Source organism: Hyperoodon ampullatus (assembly GCF_949752795.1).
Source record: "Hyperoodon ampullatus genome assembly, chromosome: 4".
Taxonomy (NCBI): Eukaryota; Metazoa; Chordata; class Mammalia; order Artiodactyla; family Ziphiidae; genus Hyperoodon; species Hyperoodon ampullatus.
The window spans coordinates 133,672,712-133,694,955 of NC_136917.1; the positions used below are offsets into that span (position 1 = coordinate 133,672,712).

At 38.6% G+C, this 22,244-nt stretch overlaps 1 protein-coding gene across 1 annotated transcript; it reads right to left on the reverse strand.

Annotated features, from left to right (window-relative positions):
- Positions 1 to 11,453: 11,453 nt before the first annotated feature.
- GZMK (granzyme K) lies at positions 11,454 to 19,478 on the reverse strand (the record flags this gene model as incomplete). Its single annotated transcript, XM_079703293.1, has 5 exons — positions 11,454 to 11,615; positions 13,032 to 13,301; positions 14,072 to 14,222; positions 18,969 to 19,116; positions 19,415 to 19,478. 5 exons carry the CDS (start codon positions 19,476 to 19,478, stop codon positions 11,454 to 11,456), a joined length of 795 nt encoding a protein of 264 aa, XP_079559419.1.
- Positions 19,479 to 22,244: the final 2,766 nt, after the last annotated feature.

Consider the following 22,244-nt stretch of genomic DNA (forward strand, 5'->3'; position numbering starts at 1 on the left):
GCTTGCTGAAACTACTTGTTAGGATATTAAAAGTCTCCTTCAATCTAGAGCTGATACAGTGCCTGAAAGTCTCAGCCCTGGTGAATGAAGTTAAAGACTATGTTACAGTCAATTGTTATCTAGAAGTAGTAAGTGTAATCACATAACTCATTAACACTTCATCATCAATTCACTCATCATCTGAGAGAGCTAGTCAGTTAGCCAAGCCTTTATGGTAGGAAGCACAGTCAAGAACAGTATTGAGGGGGTCTGATGAGTACCTCCATAGAAGTTATAGCAGACACTGTTGGTGCCCCTATCCCCCTTGCTTTCACCTCTGTACACTGAAGGCTGCTTGCTCAGAAACCTTGAACTCTATCTCAGGGTGCTTTATTTTCTAGCTGTGGGAGTACGTTCGGCCCATGAGCAGGGCAAGCTGAAAGTGCAGGAATGTTAATGACCCTGGAGTGACTCTCTATCAATGATGGTGGGGGAGTTGGTGGCTAATATCCCAGCTTCCTATCCCCTTAGGTGGAATAACTCTGAGGTGTGTTCTATACTGTCTCCCAGTTTCCCCATGGGATTGAGTTCCATTGCCCATAGTGGTAACAAGCATGAAAAGTACCCTTTACTGGCTTTTCATTCTCTCCCTTCTTCCTCCTCTGCTCTCCTATTGGCTTCTCGGTGCGCCTCATAACTAGGCTACCTGCACACTAAAATTCTGGTATCAGTTTCAATGTGTGTATGTGGAGGTCTCCCCATACCACCAAGCAATTTTCTGGTACCAGCTGGGGTGTGCTACAATTTAACTCAATTCTGATAGTATCTACCTATCAGAGATAGCAACAGGTTCCACAGGTTAAGGGCTCAGTCCTGTAAGACTGCCCCCATTTCAGATGCCAATTGAAAGTCTAGGTTGTTACCTGTGTTTTTGACCTACTGGCTATAAACCAGAGTTTCCCATGACTCCCCTTGATTAATTCGTGGGAGCGGCTCATAGAACTCAGGAAACCCTTTTACTCACTAAATTATGGATTTATTACGAAGGATACTAAAGGATACGAATCAACAGTCAGATGAAGAGACACATAGGACGAGGTCCCGAACAAAGAAGCTTCTGTCCCCATGGAGTTTGGGCCTGGAATGCTGGCATGTGGAAGGGCTCTGGTTCACCAACCTGGAAGATCTCTGAACCCCTTCCTTTTGGGTTTTTATGGAGGCTTCATTACATAGGCATGATTGATTAAATCATTGGCCATTGGTGATTGATTCAACCTCTAGCCCCTCTCCCCTCCCCAGAAATCAGGGAGCAGAACTGAAAGTTCCAACCCTCTATTAATGGTTGGTTCCCCTGGCAACCAGACCCCAAACCTTTGGTACTTTCCAAAAGTCATCTCATTAACACAAACTCAGTTGTGGTGGAAAGGGGATTGTTATGAATAACAAGACACCCATTTCAGCTTTATGACTCTGAAGCAATTTCAGGAACTGAAGACAGGAAACCAAATATTATTAAAAAAAGGATGCTCCCATTGCTCTTATCACTCAGGAAATTCCAAGGCTTTGGGGAGCTGTGAGCCAGGAACTGTGGACAAAGACCAAACATATATGAGAAATATATTTTGGTCATCTGAGTAACCAAATATATATTTCTTATAAACCACAATATCTCACATTGAAATCTATATTGCAGGATCTTCTTTGGCAGAAGCCCAAACCAAGACAGCAGCCTTCAAGTATTTGGTTGGGGTCCCCCATGCCTCTTGTTCTTTCTGCCTCTCTCTATTCCCCACATCTCCAACTGCAATTCTTACCCCCAAATTTAGGGGTTATCTTTCTGAGGTACCTACTAATATTTCTATGGCAATCTCCCTGAGGAAAGTAAGGAATAGGTATTCAGAATTAATATTCAGAACCCTCCTGATATAAGTGAGCCACATAGAATGACACTTGGGAAGGGGAAAAATGTCAAAAAACCACTTCTCTGTAGAGCTCAGGACTTCAACCTTCTTTGACAACCAATTCCTAAATGAAATCAGGATATTCAGGTTTGGGTGGAGGCAAGTTATCTGACCTCTCTTGCATCAATACCACCATCAATAAGATTTGCAGGTTGTATCCATTCTCAGACTTACTGACCCAAATGGTGTTATAATGATTACATCAAGTTCATCAGGCTCCTTTGAAAGTATAGTTTTATACAGAATTGGAAAACATTAACATTTCTAAATCCTTTAAGTATATGATGAACTGAAGAGAACATGCATCTTATGAAAATTAATGAAATAATTTACCACTTAAAGTTCAATATTGCTAAAAGCTAAGTGGTATTTAGACAATGATGACAAGGCCAAAACAAGTAACTTTGAAAGTAATCTTTTTCAGACCAGGAATACTAATTATTTTTATAACCTTTTTTCCCTTATTACAAAGTAAGGACAGTGCTTACCAAGTCTTATATAAAGAATAGCTCAGTGAAATTTCAAATTAATAATAATATTCAATGTTTATATAGTATTTTTTTACCATAGTGCTCCAAGAATTATCAAATAATCATGGAACTTTCTAAGTCACCTACTTTACTACCAGTACCATTTTATCCCTTGCCTTTATAAAAAAATTTTAAAAATGACTTCAAGCATATGATAATTATATTCTTAAATGGTTCCAGAAGTAGAGATTTATTAATTCATCATTCATTTTTTCAATCAATCATCCATCAATATAATAAATTCTTCCATTTGTCCATCCATTCATCCACCCACTCATCCCTCTATTTACAACTTTTTATTAAGCAACCACCACATGTGAGGTCCTATGGTAAGTTCTGGCTCTACAGTGGTGATCAAAACAGATCTGGGTCCCAGCTCTTATGGAGCTAGTAGTATAGTGAATTCTACAGCATAAATTCTAATAAGATTTCTGTGATTATACTGTTTCTATCTAAAATAATTTGTGAAATATGCTTTTCTTAATTAAGAGTCAGACAGTTAATTTGAGGTATAATACTTTCAACTACACAGATGTAAAGGTAAGAACACTTGGAAAGAGAATGGAGACCTCGTCTAAATACAGCTGAGTTCAACAAACCCAGACCTGTATTCTGTGCAGGTTAATGTGGTTAGATCACACTATGAGGTATGCCAGAGTCCCTTGCTTGGTAAAGCAAGGCAGTGACCCATGGAAACCAATATATTAGCCCACTTCGGCTTTAATGTTGTTTTGTTGAGTTGGTTTTTGTTTTTGTTTGTTTGTTTGTTTGTTTGTTTTAATGATTAAGAGAACAGAGGCTGCAGGCAAGGCTAAAGTTTGTGATGGTTCTATCCTAGAATTCCCATGGCAAGTTGGGGTTCACAAATTTTTCTTCTGTTCCCTGGTCATGGAAGCTTCTAAAAGGGCAGATAAATAATCATTCCTGACTGACAGGGCAAGCTGAATCATCTCTTGCTGAAATGGAACTTTTCTTCCAGAGATGTATTGGCTCACACTGCTTAGTCTTAGATGTCTCTATGGTTAGGTTAGGTCCTGAGAGAGCTGAGTTCTCAAAAAGAGCAAATGAGTTCACCTTTATTTTCATTGACATGAATTTACTACAGAAATTGCTGTAGCGTTTGTTCTTTTTATCTGGTCAGAGGTGGGTAGTACAGATCTGGTGATCTACCTTGGGAAATTGTTGACAAACTACTAGTGAATCAGGCCTCATCTGTACAGGATAAGAGTGTTAGAACAAATTGTCCTGCAAGGATTCTGAATGACCCACACTTGACTTAGCTTTCTGTTCCCATGTTCCTGTTTCCATTAGAACAATTTTTATCTTATAGTTGTTTTGTACCTGTCTCCATTATGACTATTCTATGCATGTCACCTTTATAATATTTTTTGGAGCATAGTATATTTGTTTATTTGCATGTTCATGTTTGCTCGCTAATCCATGGGTTCCTATAGGGCAGGAATTGTCTTTTCTTCTTGGTATTTCCAGGGACCAGCACAGTGCTCAGTAAATAGAGGTGCTTGATAAGTGCTTGTTATATGAATGAATAAATGAATGAATGAATGAGGGAATCTCTATGGATGCTCAATAGTGAGGACTCAGAAGTCTATCTGGATTGGTTGTTAATGTGGTCACTCTTTACACTGTTGGCTGGTCTGACCACATGTGGGTCTGCTTTGGTTTTCTACAACATTGCTAATATTCAGGGTATTACTATATCCAACGTTCTTCCAATGGAATTGCTTTTGTAGTTTGGATGGAAAAACTGCTATATTATTTCAAATGATTGTGAAATAATAAAACAAATAATAACCTCAAATGCCAGAGAACATTATTTTCATGGAACTTTACAAAAAACAGTTCTACAAGATCCACTTACAAAATATACACAAAAGGAGAAAACAGTGTTACAGGCTACTGAGTACCATGTATTATTTTTATAGTAGGAACAAGAATGTTTGCCATGCAGCAGTATGTGGTTAAGATAAAAATATCTTTTCAAGTTAAGTGAGGGCATTTTCTCCATGTTAAGCCACAGGATGAAACAATGAGAAGGAAGTGATTTATTGATTATAACATTTAAATGTTACTTTTCTGAATCAACTCTTATTTAAATAGGGCCTGGTAGAAAGCTAGAACCATTTGGGATTTTGGAGGATCTGGGCATAAGGGCATAAAGACTTATGCTTGCCATTGTTTGGAGCATATACGAGGGACAGAAATTTTAGATTTCTGATTTTATCTATTAGGATTGGGCAGGGATGTATATAACAGAAAGTTCCAAATAATAATGGATTAAACATATAAATGTTTGTTTTCTCTCATATAAAAGAAGTTATCAAGTAAGAGTACAGGATTAGTATAGAGATTCTTCCCCTCTGCTTCACTGTCACTAACACTTGGCTTCTATTCAAGTTTGCCACATGGTTCCAGCATTTTTGCTGGAGTTCTAGCCATCACATCTACAATCCAGGCAGTAGGAAGGAGGAAGGGGAAAAGGGCACTCCTTCCTGCTGAATCAGCTCTCTTTAAAGGAACTTCCTGGTTAAAAGTTTATCAATTTATTTATCTTTTCTAAGAACCAGGTTTTAGTTTCATTGATCTTTTGTATTTTTATTTTAGTCTCTATTTCATTTATTTCTCCTCTGATCTTCATGATTTCTATCCTTCTACTAACTTTAGGTTTTGTTTGTTCTTTCTCTAGCTGGTTTAGGTGTAAGGTTGGGTTGTTTATTTGAGATTTTTCTTGCTTCCTGAGGTAAGCTTCTATCACTATAAACTTCCCACTTAGAACTGCTTTTGTTGTGTCCCGTGGGTTTTGGATGGAAAAGCTTCTGCACAGCAAAGGAAATCATAAACAAAATGAAAAGACAACCTACAGGATGGGAGAAAATATACGCAAACAATGCTATCGACAAGGGATTAATTTCCAAAATATACAAACAGCTTATACAGCTTAATATCCAAAAAAAAACCCAATCAAAAAATGGGTAGAAGACCTAAACAGACCTTTCTCCAAAGAAGACATAAAGATGGCCAACAGGCAAATGATACTCCTAATCAGTAATTATTAGAGAAATGCAAATCAAAACCACAATGAGGTATTACCTCACACCAGTCAGAGTGGCCATCATTAAAAAGTCTACAGTTAATAAGTGCTGGAGGGGGTGTGGAGAAAAAGGAACCCCCCTACACTATTGGTGGGATTGTAAATTGGTGCAGCCACTATGAAGAACAGTATGGCGGTTCCTCAAAAAACTAGACTTACCATATGATTGAGCAATTCTGCTCCTGGGCATATATCCAGAAAAGACAAAAACTCTAATTTGAAAAAGTACAGGCACCCCAATGTTCATAGCAGCACTATTTACAATAGCCAAGACATGGAAGCAACCTAAATGTCCATCCACAGATGAATGGATAAAGAATATCTGGTATATATATACAATGGAATATTACTCAGCCATAAAAAGAATGAAATAATGCCATTTGCAGCAACATGGATGGATCTAAAGATTATCATATTAAGTGAAGTAAGTCAGACAGAGAAAGACAAATATCATATGATATCACTTATATTTGGAATCTAAAAAAATGATACAAATGAACTTTTTTACACACCAGAAATAGACTCACAGACACAGAAAACAAACTTATGGTAATCAAAGGGGAAAGGGAGGGAGGGATAAATTAGGAGTTTGGGATTAACAGATACACACTGTGATATATAAAATAGATAACAAGGACCTACTGTATAGCACAGGGAACTATATTCAGTGTCTTGTAATAACCTATAATGGAAGAGAATCTGGAAAAAAATCTATATATATGTGTGTGTGTGTGTGTGAGCACATGCACGTATGTATGTATAACTCAATCACTTTGCTGTACACCTGAAACTAACACAAATTGTAAATCAACTCTACTTCAATTTTAAAAAATTTAAATAAAAAAATAATAAAGGAACTTCCTGGAAGCTCCCAGCCAATGATTTTCACTTACATCTCCTTGACCATTACTAGCAGTGAGAGAGGCTGGAAAAGACCACCTTTTAGCTGTGTACATTTCTGACTCCAAATAAAATGTGAGTTTTGTTAGCAGGGAAGACAGAGATGGCTGTTGAGTAGCAAACCAGCAGGCCCTGCTATGAAGGAAACAGATAAAACACAGCTAAAAAAACCATAATACTTCTTGGAGTTATTGGATGATCAGAGTACCAATGGGAATATGCATGTATAAATACTCTAGATATGAGCATATTTTATGCCCGTGACCAGAGCAGGGATGGCAGAGTACTCTTTAGGGGAAAGGCAGGTTGTTGACCTGTTGAAAAGTCTCATGCGGTAGTTAAAATTCATTATGTTGGTGAATTTATCAAGGTTCAGAGTTGACCTTCATTACTGTAGAGATTGAAACTTGATTTTTTTTTATCACACTAGAGTAGATTTGAGTCTTAAAGAGAAATTCAAATTTCCCCAACTTAAAGGTAAAGAAAAAAAATCACAGATGTAGAGAAGCAAAACGTTTATTATTTTGCAATGAGAAATAACCGTCAGGGGGAGCAAAATGCTCACTGAAGTTTGCTTGGTGAGCATGGAATTAGAAAAAGACCAGATAAATCATCTGAATGTCTAAGGGAATCAGGCTAAAGGCAGGATGGGCTTGCTGTGGGACCAGAAGGCAGGTTTAAGGGCTCACTTCCCCTCTTTCCCTGTCAGCTCTTGTTGGACCTCTGCCGGTGTTGTCTCCTCTTCCCTGTGTCCACGGATGTCCTCCTCCCCTTCTGACTGGGACACTCTTGAGAGTTGTTAACTTTCAAGCAGATTACAGCCTATCTTGTAAGCTTGGGAACTTCACTGTCTCTACCCCAATATGTATGGAGTTTAAATTTTAACTCTCAGAGGGTAGTTTAATTCTACTTACTTCTAAGTTCTCAGGAGATGTCTCAGTATAAGCCCCATAGACTGCCTCTAATAAGCTGTTATATAGACATTTATGGTTAAAACCAGAAAATGAACATGATCCTTTCATGGTAGAGGATAAAAGGTGATGAGGAGGGTTTGTAAATCTGGAGTTGACTGATATGACTTAGCAAAAAAGACTGAAGAAGTTAACATTTGTAAACAGGAAGTCAGTGTGTGAAAGCCTGAAACCAGGGTTGAATCATCCAAGACTCAAGGAACCCAACTGTTCAGCCAGCATGACTTGGTACTCAAAGAACTCTTAAGACAACATATGGGCAGCTTTCATGTGTGTCTCAGTAATCTTGTGGTGTCTCAGTAATCTGTGGAAGTGTAAGCTTTTTGAGAGATCTGAGTACATTGTCCTTGGACAGTCTGCTTTCTCCCTCATCACGTGTGTGTCCTTTCCCAAACTGAGAGCTTAGTCAAAGAGGAAGAGGGGCCCTGATTGATTGAGAGCAGTTTTTTAGTGAGATACTTTCTGGAACAATCAAGCTCTGAAGCACTGTTGTTCTGATCATTTCAGGGTGAGCTGGGATTTATTTTGTGTAAAAACTATGAGAGAGACTAACTCTGCTACCTAGTTCTAGGCTGGTTTAGTTGCTCACCTGAATTAATATTGATCTATTTCAGGCATTATATTTGGACCTAATTGTTTTCAGTGCTGTCACTTTTTATTAAAACTGGATGGACGTAAAACATGAAGCCTTTTTCTGTGTCTGTGAGGAAGGAAAATATGCTCTGTCTACAGTCATGAAGAAGGGAGGAGGTGGGATAATTCAGAATGACAACAGTTCCCCTAAAACTTTGGAGCAGTTAAAAAAATTTTTTTAATTAAAAAAATTTTAAATTGAAGTATAGGAGCAGTTTTAAAATCTGGATATTTGCCTCATTTTTGACTCTCAACTTGTCTTTGAGGCCACAGATGGAATCAAATAAGCTCTCATAGACAGAACTCCCCAAACTAAAATACTATATTATTTTAGGCTATTTTGGAAAGATTTTGGTATGTTTAATAAAATAGTACTTCCCTGAAAGGATCAGGGATACTTTTCAATTTCAGCCTCCATCATCAGCTGCTTTTCAAAATAAACTGTTTATCTTCCAGTTTCAGAGTCACCAGACCTTCCATAGCTGTTGACAGAAGCTTCCTCTTTGGCAATCTGATCTGGTTGGACTATTGGATGTGAACAGCATGGAGTCTAAAATCAAAACACAACTCTCAGGTTTTAGTGACAAATTTTCAGGATACTCACCAACTGCAATCCGAAGAAATCTCAACAGTCCTTTTGTTACATTAAAGAGACTTGCAACAATATGTTCCATGGATTTGAAATTTAGATGAGATAATTATTTTTTTAATGGTGAGTCCAGAGTTTCTACAATTCCTCCCACCCCTTTTTTTCTTATGAAGTATAGTCTTGGATTTCTTGGTCATAATCAGTATATTTTTAATGAATCAAAATGACACAAAATGGAATATTTAAAGAAACTTTTATATTACTTTATTCTCAAAGCAGTTCTATACTTTTAATTAGGTTTTTTTTTTTTTTTTTTTTTTTTTGCGGTACGTGGGCCTCTCACTGTTGTGGCCTCTCCCGTTGCAGAGCGCAGGCTCAGTGGCCATGGCTCACGGGCCCAGCCACTCCGCGGCATGTGGGATCTTCCCGGACCGGGGCACGAACCCGTGTCCCCTGCATCGGCAGGTGGACTCTCAACCACTGTGCCACCAGGGAAGCCCTAATTAGGTTGCTTTTTAATGCAGCGCTTCCATTTGGCTAAGTATTCATAGTAGAATAATGTTGGTTAATGGTTTCTAAAAGCCATGACAACAAACAAACAAACATAAAAGAATCCTTTTCTATATGAATGTAACAAAACTCAATGGTGGTACTTGGAAATAAGTGCTATTTTTCTCCTGAAACCCAAATTAAATATAAAGGCTGAGATGAACCTTTTGGTTTCTGACCATTGAAGGAGAAGCCTGAAATGATGCTCCCATCCTCCACCACCACCCACTCAAATTAGAAAGAGTTACCAATCTAATCACTGGACCACCACAGTCAAGGACAGCTGAGACCCTCAAGTGCCCCTACTGAATTGCACTTTGGTCTTCTGTTGTCAGTTGACATTGAAGGATTTATAAAAAACAATGCCAAGAATTTACTGTTCATTTTTGTAATATGTTATTAAGGATGTTCATTATCAGTGGCTTCTGGATTTGAGTGTTTATCAGAATCAACTGTATTGCTTTTAAGCAATGCAGGTTTCCAGGCCCACCTCAAGCCTATTCAATCTGAATTTCTAGGCAAGGACTCAGAACAATCTATATTCCAGACAGTCTTCTCAGGTGATCCTGATGCTTTTGGTAGGGACATAGGAACCATGGCACAGTGTCCTTCTTAAGAGGATCGTGGAAGAAAGTTCTGTTTAGTTTTAGTTCTAGCACCAGTGGCCCTACTTCTGGGAAAATAGTTTATTTTTATTTCCTGGATACTGTAATTCATGTAACTGATTCTGTTGATCTTTTTGCATTGTCTCATGTGAAGCAAAGAGCCAAATATGGCTCCTTCTAGCAAAAGTGTAGGGAGAAAATTATGGCACTTTAGGTATTAACAACACTCCTATCTTCATCTAATCTTTCTTACTCTCATTTCCTCCTTGCCTCAATTTCTTCACCAAATTATTATTTATTTTAATTAATTAGTTAATTAATTAAATGTATTTATTCATTTATTTGCCATTTGACCCTCTTCACCCATTTTTTTTTTTTTTTTTTTTTTGCGGTACGCGGGCCTCTCACTGTTGTGGCCTCTCCCGTTGCAGAGCACAGGCTCCGGACGCGTAGGCTCAGCGGCCATGGCTCACGGGCCCAGCTGCTCCACGCCATGTGGGATCTTCCCGGACCGGGGCACGAACCCGTGTCCCCTGCATCGGCAGGCGGACTCTCAACCACTGCGCCACCAGGGAAGCCCATCTTCACCTATTTTTCTCACTCCTCATCCCCCACCTCTGGCAACCACCAATCTAATCTGTTCTCTGTATCTAAGAGCTTTTTTCTTTTTTTTTAAAGACTCCACATATAAGAGATCATTTGGTATTTGTCCTTCTCTGTCTGACTTATTTCACTTAGCATAATGCCCTTGAGGTCCATCTATGTTTTTTGCAAATGGCAAGATTTCATTCTTTTTTATGGTTGAATAATATTCCTGTGTGTGTGTGCGCGCGTGTGTGTGTGTGTGTGTGTGTATACACCAGTTTCTTTATTCATCATCCATCAATAGACACTTAAGTTGTTTCCATATCTTGGCTATTGTAAATAGTTCTGCATGAACATGGGGGTGCATATATCTTTTTGAGTTAGTGTTTTCATTTTCTTCAGACAAATATCCAGAAGTGAAATTGCTGGATCACATTGTATTTCTGTTAATTTTTTGAGGAAAAATTGTTTTTAATTTCATATTTTGTTTTATTGCAGGTATTTTTGTATGTTGCTTTAAATCCTATTTGGAACAAAATGTGACATAAAAAATAATAAATACTATCTAAATATTTCTATAAACCTTGATGATTTTTTCTTAACTTGAGTTGGGGTGTTTGAACTTAGTGTTTCTTGTTTTAAAAATACAGCTTAGGATGATCCAGCAGAAATCACAACATAAACCTGATTAAAGGTGGTGCCACTACTGTCTTGTTTAATCACCTTTTTGCCCTTTTGGGGGAGTGTGCGTGGAGTTGGGGGATATATCATTCCCTGTATCTTATTTCCATACAAGACAAGCAGATAGTCTTCTAAATTTTATTCAGAATAAGATCAGCAGAGTAGAAATACATCAGTGGTACATGTGAAAAAGAATTTGATTCCTTAACAAAATCAGTCCGAATGGGTCAGGAGTGGACCCTAACTGTGCTCCACTTTAGCTACATTCAACTACCTCTGAAGATAAGGTGGCCTGTGGAACATATTATGAAACAAAAACGAAAACAAGCAACTGGTAGAGCCAAGAAAATCATGTGTAGTCTTAGTTTGCATGAGATGGGTCCAAGTTGCTTTTGATCCAAGTCTGGTATTTCCTGGTTAATAGGATGTAGATTCCAGGTTTCTTGGCATCACCACATTTACGACCTCCAGAGACTAGGGCATGGAAGGCACCTTTGCAGATCAAGGGGCCCCCTGAGTCACCCTGGACAGAAGAAAATGGGCAGATACTTGGTAAGAAGCTGTTGAACTTTTCAACCATCAGCTGTTAGTTACTCAAAGGATTATTATCTGGGTCCTTGGTTTCTTTGTGTCCTGCAGAGTGCCTGATACAGCCCCTGATGCAGTATAGATTCTCTGTGTCTCTGTCTCCATCCAGGAGCATGGTTCTGTCCATCTGTCTGTCAGCCTCTCTTTGTCCATGTCCCTGTCTCTGTCTAAGACTATGTATATTTACATCCTTTGGTAATCAGTGACTGCTGAACTTTATTCATGAAGAAATGGGTAGACATAAAGTTTGAAATAACCCACTGAAATAAAAGAAATTTTCAAAATTATGAATTCCATTTTGGTGCTCATGGATTTGAAATCAAGTTGCTATTGAGACTGGTAGAAAAAAGCAATGTATTAAAGTAAATGTCTTGGTGGCAGGTACTCTATCTTCTCTACTATTTTTTTCTATCATCATATGATTGAACGTGGGGCTCTGCACATACCCAACACTTAGTAAATACTTGCTCAATGAACTGATTCTTGAGGACTCACTCTGACAACAAAACAATAGACAAAAATTCTGTCAAGGAAAGTGACAAGGTGATAGAGGGGGAAGCCTGGCCTTTCAGATAAGGAGCTAGCTTTCAAAGCTAAAGAGCACTCTTTGCCTCTGCTGCCAATCACATCAAAAACTGCAGTACTTTGTGCTTGGTTGGCTGTGAAAATAGAGGCTGAGGGGCATGATGATCTTGGGGCACCGCAGTTACACATGATCTTTGTCATCATCATACCCTCCCCTTGATAATGCTTAATATAGTATAATGTGAATATTATATTTTTAAAAAAATTAGTAATCCATCTGTGCTAGGTAGCCTTCATCACCTGTAAACATGATCACCTACTTTTTTTTTTACTACCTTAGGAAACAGGAGATTTTGAAAAGCATGCCTGTTGTTCCTTTTAGTCAGTTAGCAGTTAGTCAATATTATTTAAGAAACACATAATATACATTTGAGCTTTTTGCATTTGAGTTTTAGAAGCCTGTCTATTAGTTTAAAGGTGGTGATGGTGGGGGGTTGAGAAGTTATCTTCTAATCACCACTAGTGACCTCAGAGTTGGTAGGCTTTCTAAGGGCAGTAATACCCCTCAGTAAAAGTTATCACATATAGTTAACTATCCTGATTAGCAAACACTTAATGAGTGTTTACTACCTGTTGTGCAAGTACTTATGACTCATTTGCATTGGTAGGTGAGAAAGCATAGAGAACACTGTGCAGGATCAGAGGGCACGTTTTTGGAGTTGTGATGTGATGTTCTCCACGTCTCTCCTCCTTGGTGTGGGGGTGCAGGTGGGGCCTGACTGTAGCTCAGCAGCCTGAAATGCCTGTTTGAGTGAGGGGTTCTTACCTGGCAGGAATCCTTCTGGCCTCTGGCATCTCCTGCACACACCATGTTTTTAGTTATAATAGGGTTGTGGTTGTAATAACTTCGGCTGTTGCAAACTTTTCGACTTATGACAGTAACAGTGACTTCTCGCAGGGTATCAGAGGGCCTTAAACATTCTGGGTCAATGGCTCCCCAGCCAATAACCTGGCATTTTGTTCCAGCTGTAATATCATTTTTGGCTCTTGGGTGGAGCACTTGGACATGTTTGTTGAGTTTTGCGGCCGTGTGAAGCTGACAGATTGAAAAGAGAATAAATTATCATTTGTCCCCAGTAGTATTATTAGCCTGAGTGATGTATGTGTGGTCCCTCTGTGCTAGGAGGGCGTCCCTCTTCTTGAATCTACTTTGGTGGTAGCCCACAGCTGCATTTGTGGTTGTTGCTTTTCTGAACATGCTCTTCATTTCCCTTAGAGCTCAGTGATCCTTGGGGAGGGAGCTTACACAGAGCAGGAATTTTGCCCAGTCTCAAGCAAACTGGCCTTTGCTCCGCATTGGATGGTTTGCTGTGGAATAACATCCATAGGTCATGACTTTGAGGGCTGGGCTATTTCCTGCTAGATAGGACCCTTGAGTATGGTCTAGACTAAGTTTGGACTAGACTAAGTATGGTCTAGACTAAGTTATAACTCACTTCTATATCCCTGAAGTCACTTGCTTGGCTCTGTTGTATAAGTGACTTGTATTTTTGACTTGCTAATGAGAAAAGTATTGGGGAAAATAGCTTGCAACATGGATCCTTGGTCCTGTTGGGATGTTCTCCTCCCACGTATGTGAGCATCAGAGCTGTTTTAACTTGTATAAACACAGCCCAGATGCATCTGTAATAACTTCTTGTTTCTCTCAAGGCAGTAAATGGAGTACAATGGGCCCTTATAAAATATGTCACAATCACCTTGAACAAGGGGAAAGTGCCAACAACATCCTTATGTGTAGATGATTTAACAACTGAACTGTGCTGTATAAGAATGTTGGAGAAACTGAAGGAATGCAATGCTACATACCTCAACCAGCATAATATCATTTGATTCAGGATCTGATGTAAATCTTGGGAATCGTATGAATCTTTTAATCTCAAATGTTTGTTTGGAGGCCTCTTTCTTTGAGAGAGAGTGTGCTCCTAAAACCACTTTGGAAGACTGGCCTTTGGCAAACCTAAAAAAAGCAAAGAGAATAGACACCACAGAATGATTCTCAAATCTTCCAGTGAGGAGTAGAAATGGTGGAGGAGGCCATATACCTACAGGAATAAGGACCAGCTCCAAGATAACCTGTGTAGGATTAGGTGGAGTGACAGAGGTGTCGGAGGACCCAATCATGAATGGATAATAACAAGGGCCAAACCCATCCCACTCCAATTCCCCAGCCTTGCAAACGAATATCAGGACTTGTACCCTACTGTGGGGAAAAAAGAGTGAAATCCTAAGTGACTGAGATCAAGTTTACAATAAAGTTGTGTTAATTTATATAAAAATAAAGGAAATTATATTTCTCAAGTTTGTGAGTTATGATTTATATCTACAATTGTTAAGTTTTTTTATCGAGGTAAAATATACATAACATGAAATTTATAACTTTAACCATTTTTAAATGGTTCTGAGGCATTAAATACATTTACATTGCTGTTCATCCATCACCACCACCATCAATATCCAGAAATTTTTCATCTTCCCAATGTTAAGTGTTTTAATAACTAAAAGGTAAAAAGGCACAACTCTACACTTGCTAATCTGGTATGTCTAAACCTCATCTCAGGGCAATATGGAGAAGTAAGATCCATTAGATGGCTTTCAACTATACTCATATGTTCAGTCCCCTCAGTTAGAAAGATGATTTAGACAAGAAGGGAAAACTTTCCTCAAGGTGAAAAATCATTTGAAATTAAGACACTTTAGAGTTAGTAGTCATTGATAATTCCATTGTGGAGATCTAGAGGCTAAAAACTAGTGAGTCAGATGAAGAAACGACAGGTTTTTTTTTAAAATCTCTAGTCATATACAATTTTAGTACCAGTATTTCAACAGTTGATCTGATTTACTGTATGTTGAATAAAATTATATTTACATCTAGTCATGAAAATATAAATTTTTTTTTTGAGATCTTGACAACACCTTGGAGCCATTTGTATAATACAAAAATATTCCATTTTAATGTGTGTTCTCAGGAAACGACTTCAAATCCTTTTTTGGAACAAGGAAGGTGATAAAAAGAATTATATTTGTTTACATGTAACTATTTCATTGTCAAGTGGAAAAGAGTCAGGGCAGATTACAATAAAAGCACACATACCCAATAAACACACATATATACATATGAATAAAGATTAATAAAAATTAAAAAGAGCACAGAAACATACGGAAAAAGGAATAAGAGGTTGTTTCAGGTTTGGGGAGCCAGTATATGGCTATGCTGGGGTGGGTTTGCGTATGGCAAGACTGTGACTGCTGGGAATTACCGTTTTTTGGTTTCCATCAAAAGAGTTTATTCTGGTTTATTTTGGGAATCCCAGCTCTATTTGTTGAAAAGTTTGTCTATTGCAAAATCAGGATGGGGATGAAATTTCTCAAAGGATGTAGATTGGATTTCTCAGGATTGATTCAAACCCAAATTCAGCATACTCACTAAACCCAAAGCTTTGGAGGGGAAGGATGATATAAAATCCCTGGGATTACTGATATAATAGAAAAGATGGATTCATACATAAATAACTAACACAGGAAAGCTGGGAGATACAAATTCAGGACGTGGAAGATGAATTCTGACTAGGGGAAGGGTGCTGAGAAAATGTCTGTTTTTCCTTCATCTTTTACCAAGTTCCTTGATTTGTTAATGGCTTTGAAGTGTTTTAGTTATTTTTGTTTCCACTGGGACATATGAATACCAAAAACAACCCAAGCAGACCATGAATGTTTTCTGAACTTTCCATTTCTAGATGTACTTCAGCTGTAATCTGTACTACAGAGGTCAATTTTTTTCTGCCCACAGGATACCTGGAATTACCTGAGTTCTGGGATCCCACCTCCTTACCTAAATCCAGGTATGAATTCCCACCGAGGAGAAGTAACAATACTAGTGTCGTTTTTGCACAGCGCAGTGTTTCTCCACAGGTGGTCTTTGGACTACCTGCGTCAGAATCATCTGGAGGTGTCTGGCTGCATGGCACCTCTATAAGCCCCGTGCCAAACCCCTTCAAGCCTCTTATTCCCTCTGTCACTCTGCCTTGGCACTGAGCAGTGTTTCTGCTTAGACCCATTCCTCTGGGTGTGTTAGTGAAGGTAGGGTCCCTATTTTTGGAATTCTCTTGCCTAAGAGAGGAGGGAATTACCTGGCTCTCAGAGATGGGCTGTCATGGTTTTATCCCATCAACACGACTGGACCATGATATTTGTTCCTCAGTGATTACCATGGAAGGTACAGATATTAATATAACATTAGATGACATTTATTAAGTTACTGTAGTGTGCCAGGTTTTGTGCTAAGCATTTTACGTATTTTCCCTCATTTAAACCTCACAACAGCCCTGTGAAGGAGGTATTATGATTATCCCCATTTTGCAGATGAGGGAATTGATGATCAGATAAATTGACAAACTTGAGAAAGTCCCACCAGTATTAAGCGGAGGCTCTGGGATGCCAATGCAGGGGGGATTAAAGCTTCTTTGGTTTGAACCTGGGGTCTGGACTGGTAACAATTCTACTCTGGGAGCCTTGAGTGATTTGGGATGGAGTGAGGCCATGTGGAAGGGGCTGGGTTGGAGCGGGGCGGTTGCATCTATTCAATGGCTAGGCAGGTGAGAGGATGGGGGAGTGTTCAGTGGGAGAAGGCATTGGAGGAGACTAAGGAAGACAGTGGACAAGAGTTGGTGAGAGTTTTGCTTCTGATACATTGAAATGCTGAAAATGTTATACAAGAGGATGTTTTACTGGTTTCCTTTTATAATTGGCACGGCAACTAATAAAGGGGCCAAGAGACTAAGTGAGGAACTTAGTGTGGATGGGTAGTGAGAAGGGAACACCCCAGATTTGGCCCCCTTCATCATTTTGCTGAGAGAGGGGCCTGGAGTTAGTAAGCCATTCTCAGGATACTCGGGAGTCCATTTGTGGGAAGCCACCATTGAACTATTTCATACATATTTTGGATTTCACAAAGCTTAATGTTTTTCTAAGCACCAATCTGCCTGCATTTTTACACCCAAGTGTCCTGTAGAGGAAATCTGATCCACATATTCTGCAGTTCTTTAAACTACAGCCATTTAAAATAATATTTAGCAATAGTTTTTTTTTTTTTTTTTAATTCCAAGACCTCTTTTTCCCAATTTTTCACTTTGGGAATCTATTTCTACTGAGTCAAGTTCACTTGACAAAATTTAAAATTCAACTTAATAATACTATTTACCTTTGGATAGCAATTTATGGCTTGTGAAGGACTTCACATACTGTGCATTTAGCTTAGCAAAAACCAAAACCCAAAAAATCTCCTCCCCTCCAATTTATTTCCTTTTTTCTATCCAGCATTTGTTCAGCATTTATAATAAATCAAGCTCTGTGTCTGGGGAAGTTATAATCCATTTGAATGTGTAACCACAAGCATATTTGAAGATGTGCATATTCTGAATTGAATGAACATTTATTGATAGTCACCCTCTGCTTAGCTGGTCCCCAGGGGACAAGTGCCCTAGAAAAGACAGAACTGATGAGGACACAAGGGTGATTTCTGTGACAGCAAGGACCCTGCTTAAATGAAGTAGCCATGTTAAATCGGAAATTAGTGGCTGGCTATTTAGAAATAAAACAGAAGTTCTCACAGTTTGCAGGCTTCAGAATTTCTAATTTGGGTTCAAACACTCTCATTAAAATGGGGCAACCAAACAAAATCCCCAAAATATGAGAAGCAAGTCAGTTCAGTTGTTCTATTTAGATATATATATATAAGTTGTTCCATATTTAGATATATGATGCCTAGAGAGTAAATGATTATGGCTAAGAGGTTCTTAAGTGAAGTGCTGTCATATTTGTAAGGAAAGGAGAAGGCCCCATCTTTTCTTAGCTTATTCAGGCAAGAAACATAAGGAAGAAACATACAAACAAAAACCACCCCCCAAGCCGAAACAAACAAAACAACAAACGCCAAATTAGTTTTCTATTGCTTTTCCTTTTGTGATGGTAGCGGCATCCCAAGAAGGGTTTTGGACATTTTTAGCTGAAGTAAGAGAATCATAGAATGAGAGGTTATAGTCCGTCTTTAGAAAAGCTTTCATTTTAAGTATCCCAGAAAAAATAGCTCGCTCTCTCTCTCTTTTTCTTTGTAAATCATCTATACTTTTTTTTTTTCACCTAGTTAGATTGTTGCCCCTTACAGCTGTGATTCCCAAACTGTGGGCCTCAGACCTCTGTGGTAGGCATTGAGCAGAGGAGTTAAGGTAAAGGGTCTCAAAAATCTAATAGCAAAGCAGGCTCCTCATACATATAACAGGTATAAGAGCTGCAACTTATTTGCAGCTTACTATGTGCTAAGCATGCTAGAATATTTAAATAGATACTATTTAATCCTCAAAACCCCATGAAGCAGTTATATACTACTATTATTATTTCCCATTTGTAAAATGGGGCGCAAACTCAGGTTGTCTGATTTCCCCTAACAAGGTCAGGAATACTGCCGCTTCAGTTATAACTGTTGCTGTGTTCCCAGGCATTACATGAAGGACTTGAATTTGTCTGTTGGGTTGCCTAGATCTCCCAGAAAAGGAGAACCTGGGGCAGAATCGCGGATGTATGAGAGGGTAAATAAACTCCACCAGTTGGTCAGTTATCACAGAAGCTAAGGGTAGATCAAATTCTCTCCTGGGAGAGGCAAGCTTCTCTTCTAGCCAACTTGAGGAAACACAGTAAGCCTAATACTCACCGAGAGTGGCAGTGGGCTGCTGTGAGCACCCACTGTGGATGGATCAGCACTCCCCCGCAAATGTGATTGCCGCCATACTGCATGGAAGCCATAAATGGCCTGGAATGAGGTGACGCTTCTCTCCCTCCGATAATCTCCATGCTGAAACCTCCAAAAGAAAACCAAAAGATTTAATGCAAAAGATCTAAGGAGATTATTTCATGTAATTCTTCTTTTGACAGTCATTATATAATTTTTCAAAGATGAAAAAAAATCTTTCAGTCACCTAATAGTTATTATAATTTTACTGATGAACAGTAAATATACTGTTCAGTTCAGTAAGTATAATACATTACACTTTAGAGGGAGCTACATGGAAGTAAAAATTATTTTCATTTATAATGTAACAATACAATCACTAGAAAATCATTTAATTCTCACATGTGGTAGGTATAGGAGATACTTACACTCTGGAGTCATGTAAGTCCCAGCTATTAGGAAACATAGAAAAAAAGAAGAAGACTTAGTCATTTCAATGGCTTAGATTTTAAGAAGCCCAGATGAAATATTGTGACTGTATTGGTGAAGGAAGAAGAGTCTGAAGACTGAGTTTCGATTTTGCAAATTTAACTTTCTCACCACAAGTGTTCTAGAGGTAAAGTTTTTCACACCTAAGATTAGAGGTATATATCAGTTTGGGGTGTTTCAGAATTGTGCTTTTAGCACTTTTTAGAGCAAGGTATGTGTGCCATAAAGTACTCATTTCTGTAGTTAACCATTTTCAATATCTGTATAAGTATTCATGTTATAAATGGTGAGAGAATACAAAATATGCAAGCCATAAGAACTTAATGAAGTTCAAAGATGTTCATTGCTCTAAAGTAATACTAACTATTTTTCCTGGCAGAAAATGATGCCTATCATATTTAGTTTCTCTATATTTTTCATTTGGACATAGATTTATTATGTAGAGAGACGTGGAACCTTGCACAGATCACGGCTGCTTTACAATAAGGCTTAGCTAAAGCCTGAACATCATCCAGAGAAACCCATATGTTTTGTAGCAAATTATTCCTAGTCATGCCATTTTCTCTAAATTTGACCAAATTTGGTTAAATTTTCATTACATTTTTGGAAGATTTAATAATGTTATTAAAGGGGAACATTGGCAACATATTTCTAATTCTGAGTGTCTCTTTTACTCATTTTTAATTGAAAATGACCATGTGTTTATCCAGGGCCTTAATAATAATATCTTTTAAAAATCAAGGACTGCACTTTGTCACTCTCCCCAGGAACAGATGAAACACATTGCCAGGCCTTCTACTGTACTTTCTCCTTTACTACAAAAGGTATTTGACTTAAGATTCTACGAGATTCTGTTTGTGCTGGGTGCTGATCAATAGTGCAAATGTCATAAAATGAGGATGGATAGACAAGCCAGGCACCATGCATGACCACAAACACTCTGCAGGAACACTGACCAAAATTTACCTTGAATTAACAAATCTTATTTTCCTTTTTCTAAGATATATGTGTCCTATCTTTTATTTTTTTTATAAAGGAGAATTGGAATACAGAGCTATTTTTCTTGGCAGATTGCAAAAGACTCCTACTAAATTGCTCTCTAGCATAAGACTGTGGGAATAATAAAAAACAATATTATACTTGTATATTCTACATTATAATTTAATGTGTCTTAAATTAGTTCCAAAATTCTCTTTACATGATCATTTATATGTTTTCATGTCTTATGTCTGTGAGGAAGGCAGGACAAACTACTATTTTTATGTTACAACTGAAGAAATAGGTTCAGAGAGGCTAAGTAATTTGCCTAAGGTTACACAGCATACAAGCTGGACCAAATCATTTGCCTGATCTGAAATAACTTGTATGTTAATAAATATACCACCGGAGCACAGAATTTGAGAAACATCCTGTTTGCACTTTACCAGGATACATCAACAGTAAAGCTCTTCTGCATGGTAAATAAGAAGAATTAACAAAACCAATGCAGAGTAGTGACTTCCTGTCTCATAGACCTGTGGGTGAGACAAGGAGGAGCTGGATTAAGAAAAGCCACAAACTTAAAGCAGATTTGTTATTTCCAGCCAAAGGTCCTCGTTACTTTTCAAGTCATTGTTGTCACTGTTGGTGTGCCTTGATGGATTCCTCATGTGCCACTTCTGCAAGCTGTAAAGTGGGCTTGATGATGCCAGCTCCCCACTGTATTGCAGTGATGTTGGGAACATAAGAAAGATAATGTGTGACATGTGGAAGTGATCTGAGCTGTGAGGAAGAAATGAACTGTGTAAAAGACAAAGCTTCATTTTTGCCAGGGTGGCAGGGGGGCATGGTTAAAAAAAATCTCTCAGCTGCTTATTTCTGTGTAGTAAGGACTAATATCCACATAGATTTTTACAAATTGCTAGGCATTTTCAACTCTATTTCCTGGGAGGTGGCTGTCATTAGTCTTGTTTTGTGGATAAAGACTTGCTGGAGATTACTGACCTAGCAGGTGGCAGATCAGTTCTTAAACCCTTAGGTGCTGGCTCCAGGGTCCATGTGGCTTTCAACCTGACCACATGCCTGCCCTACTTTGAGAAGTTCTGGGGCTTAGATGTTCTAAGAGGCAAGCTGGCTGTGCAGAGGGAAAAAGGATTTAGCCATATACACTGCAATTAGACATGGTGAGATTTAGTTCAATTGGGAGGCTTTTTTTTTTTTTCTTTAGAATTTTTGGCTTTTTTTTCCCGGACGGTCTCATAACTCTTTCTTGTAGCTGACCTGGAAAATTCTGAGAATCATGTTGGTTTATAGTAAGGAGTTATTTGGTTTGGGCTTTAAACTGATGCGGGGGTTAATGGTATCATTTGTTATAACATTCAGGATCCTGGATTTGAGAACAGTGGGCTGTGTAACATGATGAGCTCCACCATCTAACTTATTTCTTGGTGTCGGTTTTTGTTCTGTTGAGTCTGCTGCGGGGAGAGCCGTGTTTGCTTTGGACGAATTTTGCAGCAGCTGTGCTGGGCTGAGCAAGTGTGAGGCGGTGCTCCGAGCAGGACTGGTTCACAGGTCAGGGGCCTTGAGGTTCTCCTTTGCTGTGTTGTGTTCAGCTGTCCCTATTAGCTGTTCTTGGGGATGTTGATTTTGAGCTCCAGGTTTTTGTTTTCCTCCATCCCTACTCTCTCTCTTGACCCTTCTGTGTTTCGAGAGATCCATACGGAGCAGTTGTCTGGAAGCTCCAAAGGCCACATATGGTTCTCTCCGTTGGGCTTCCATCACATTCATTAG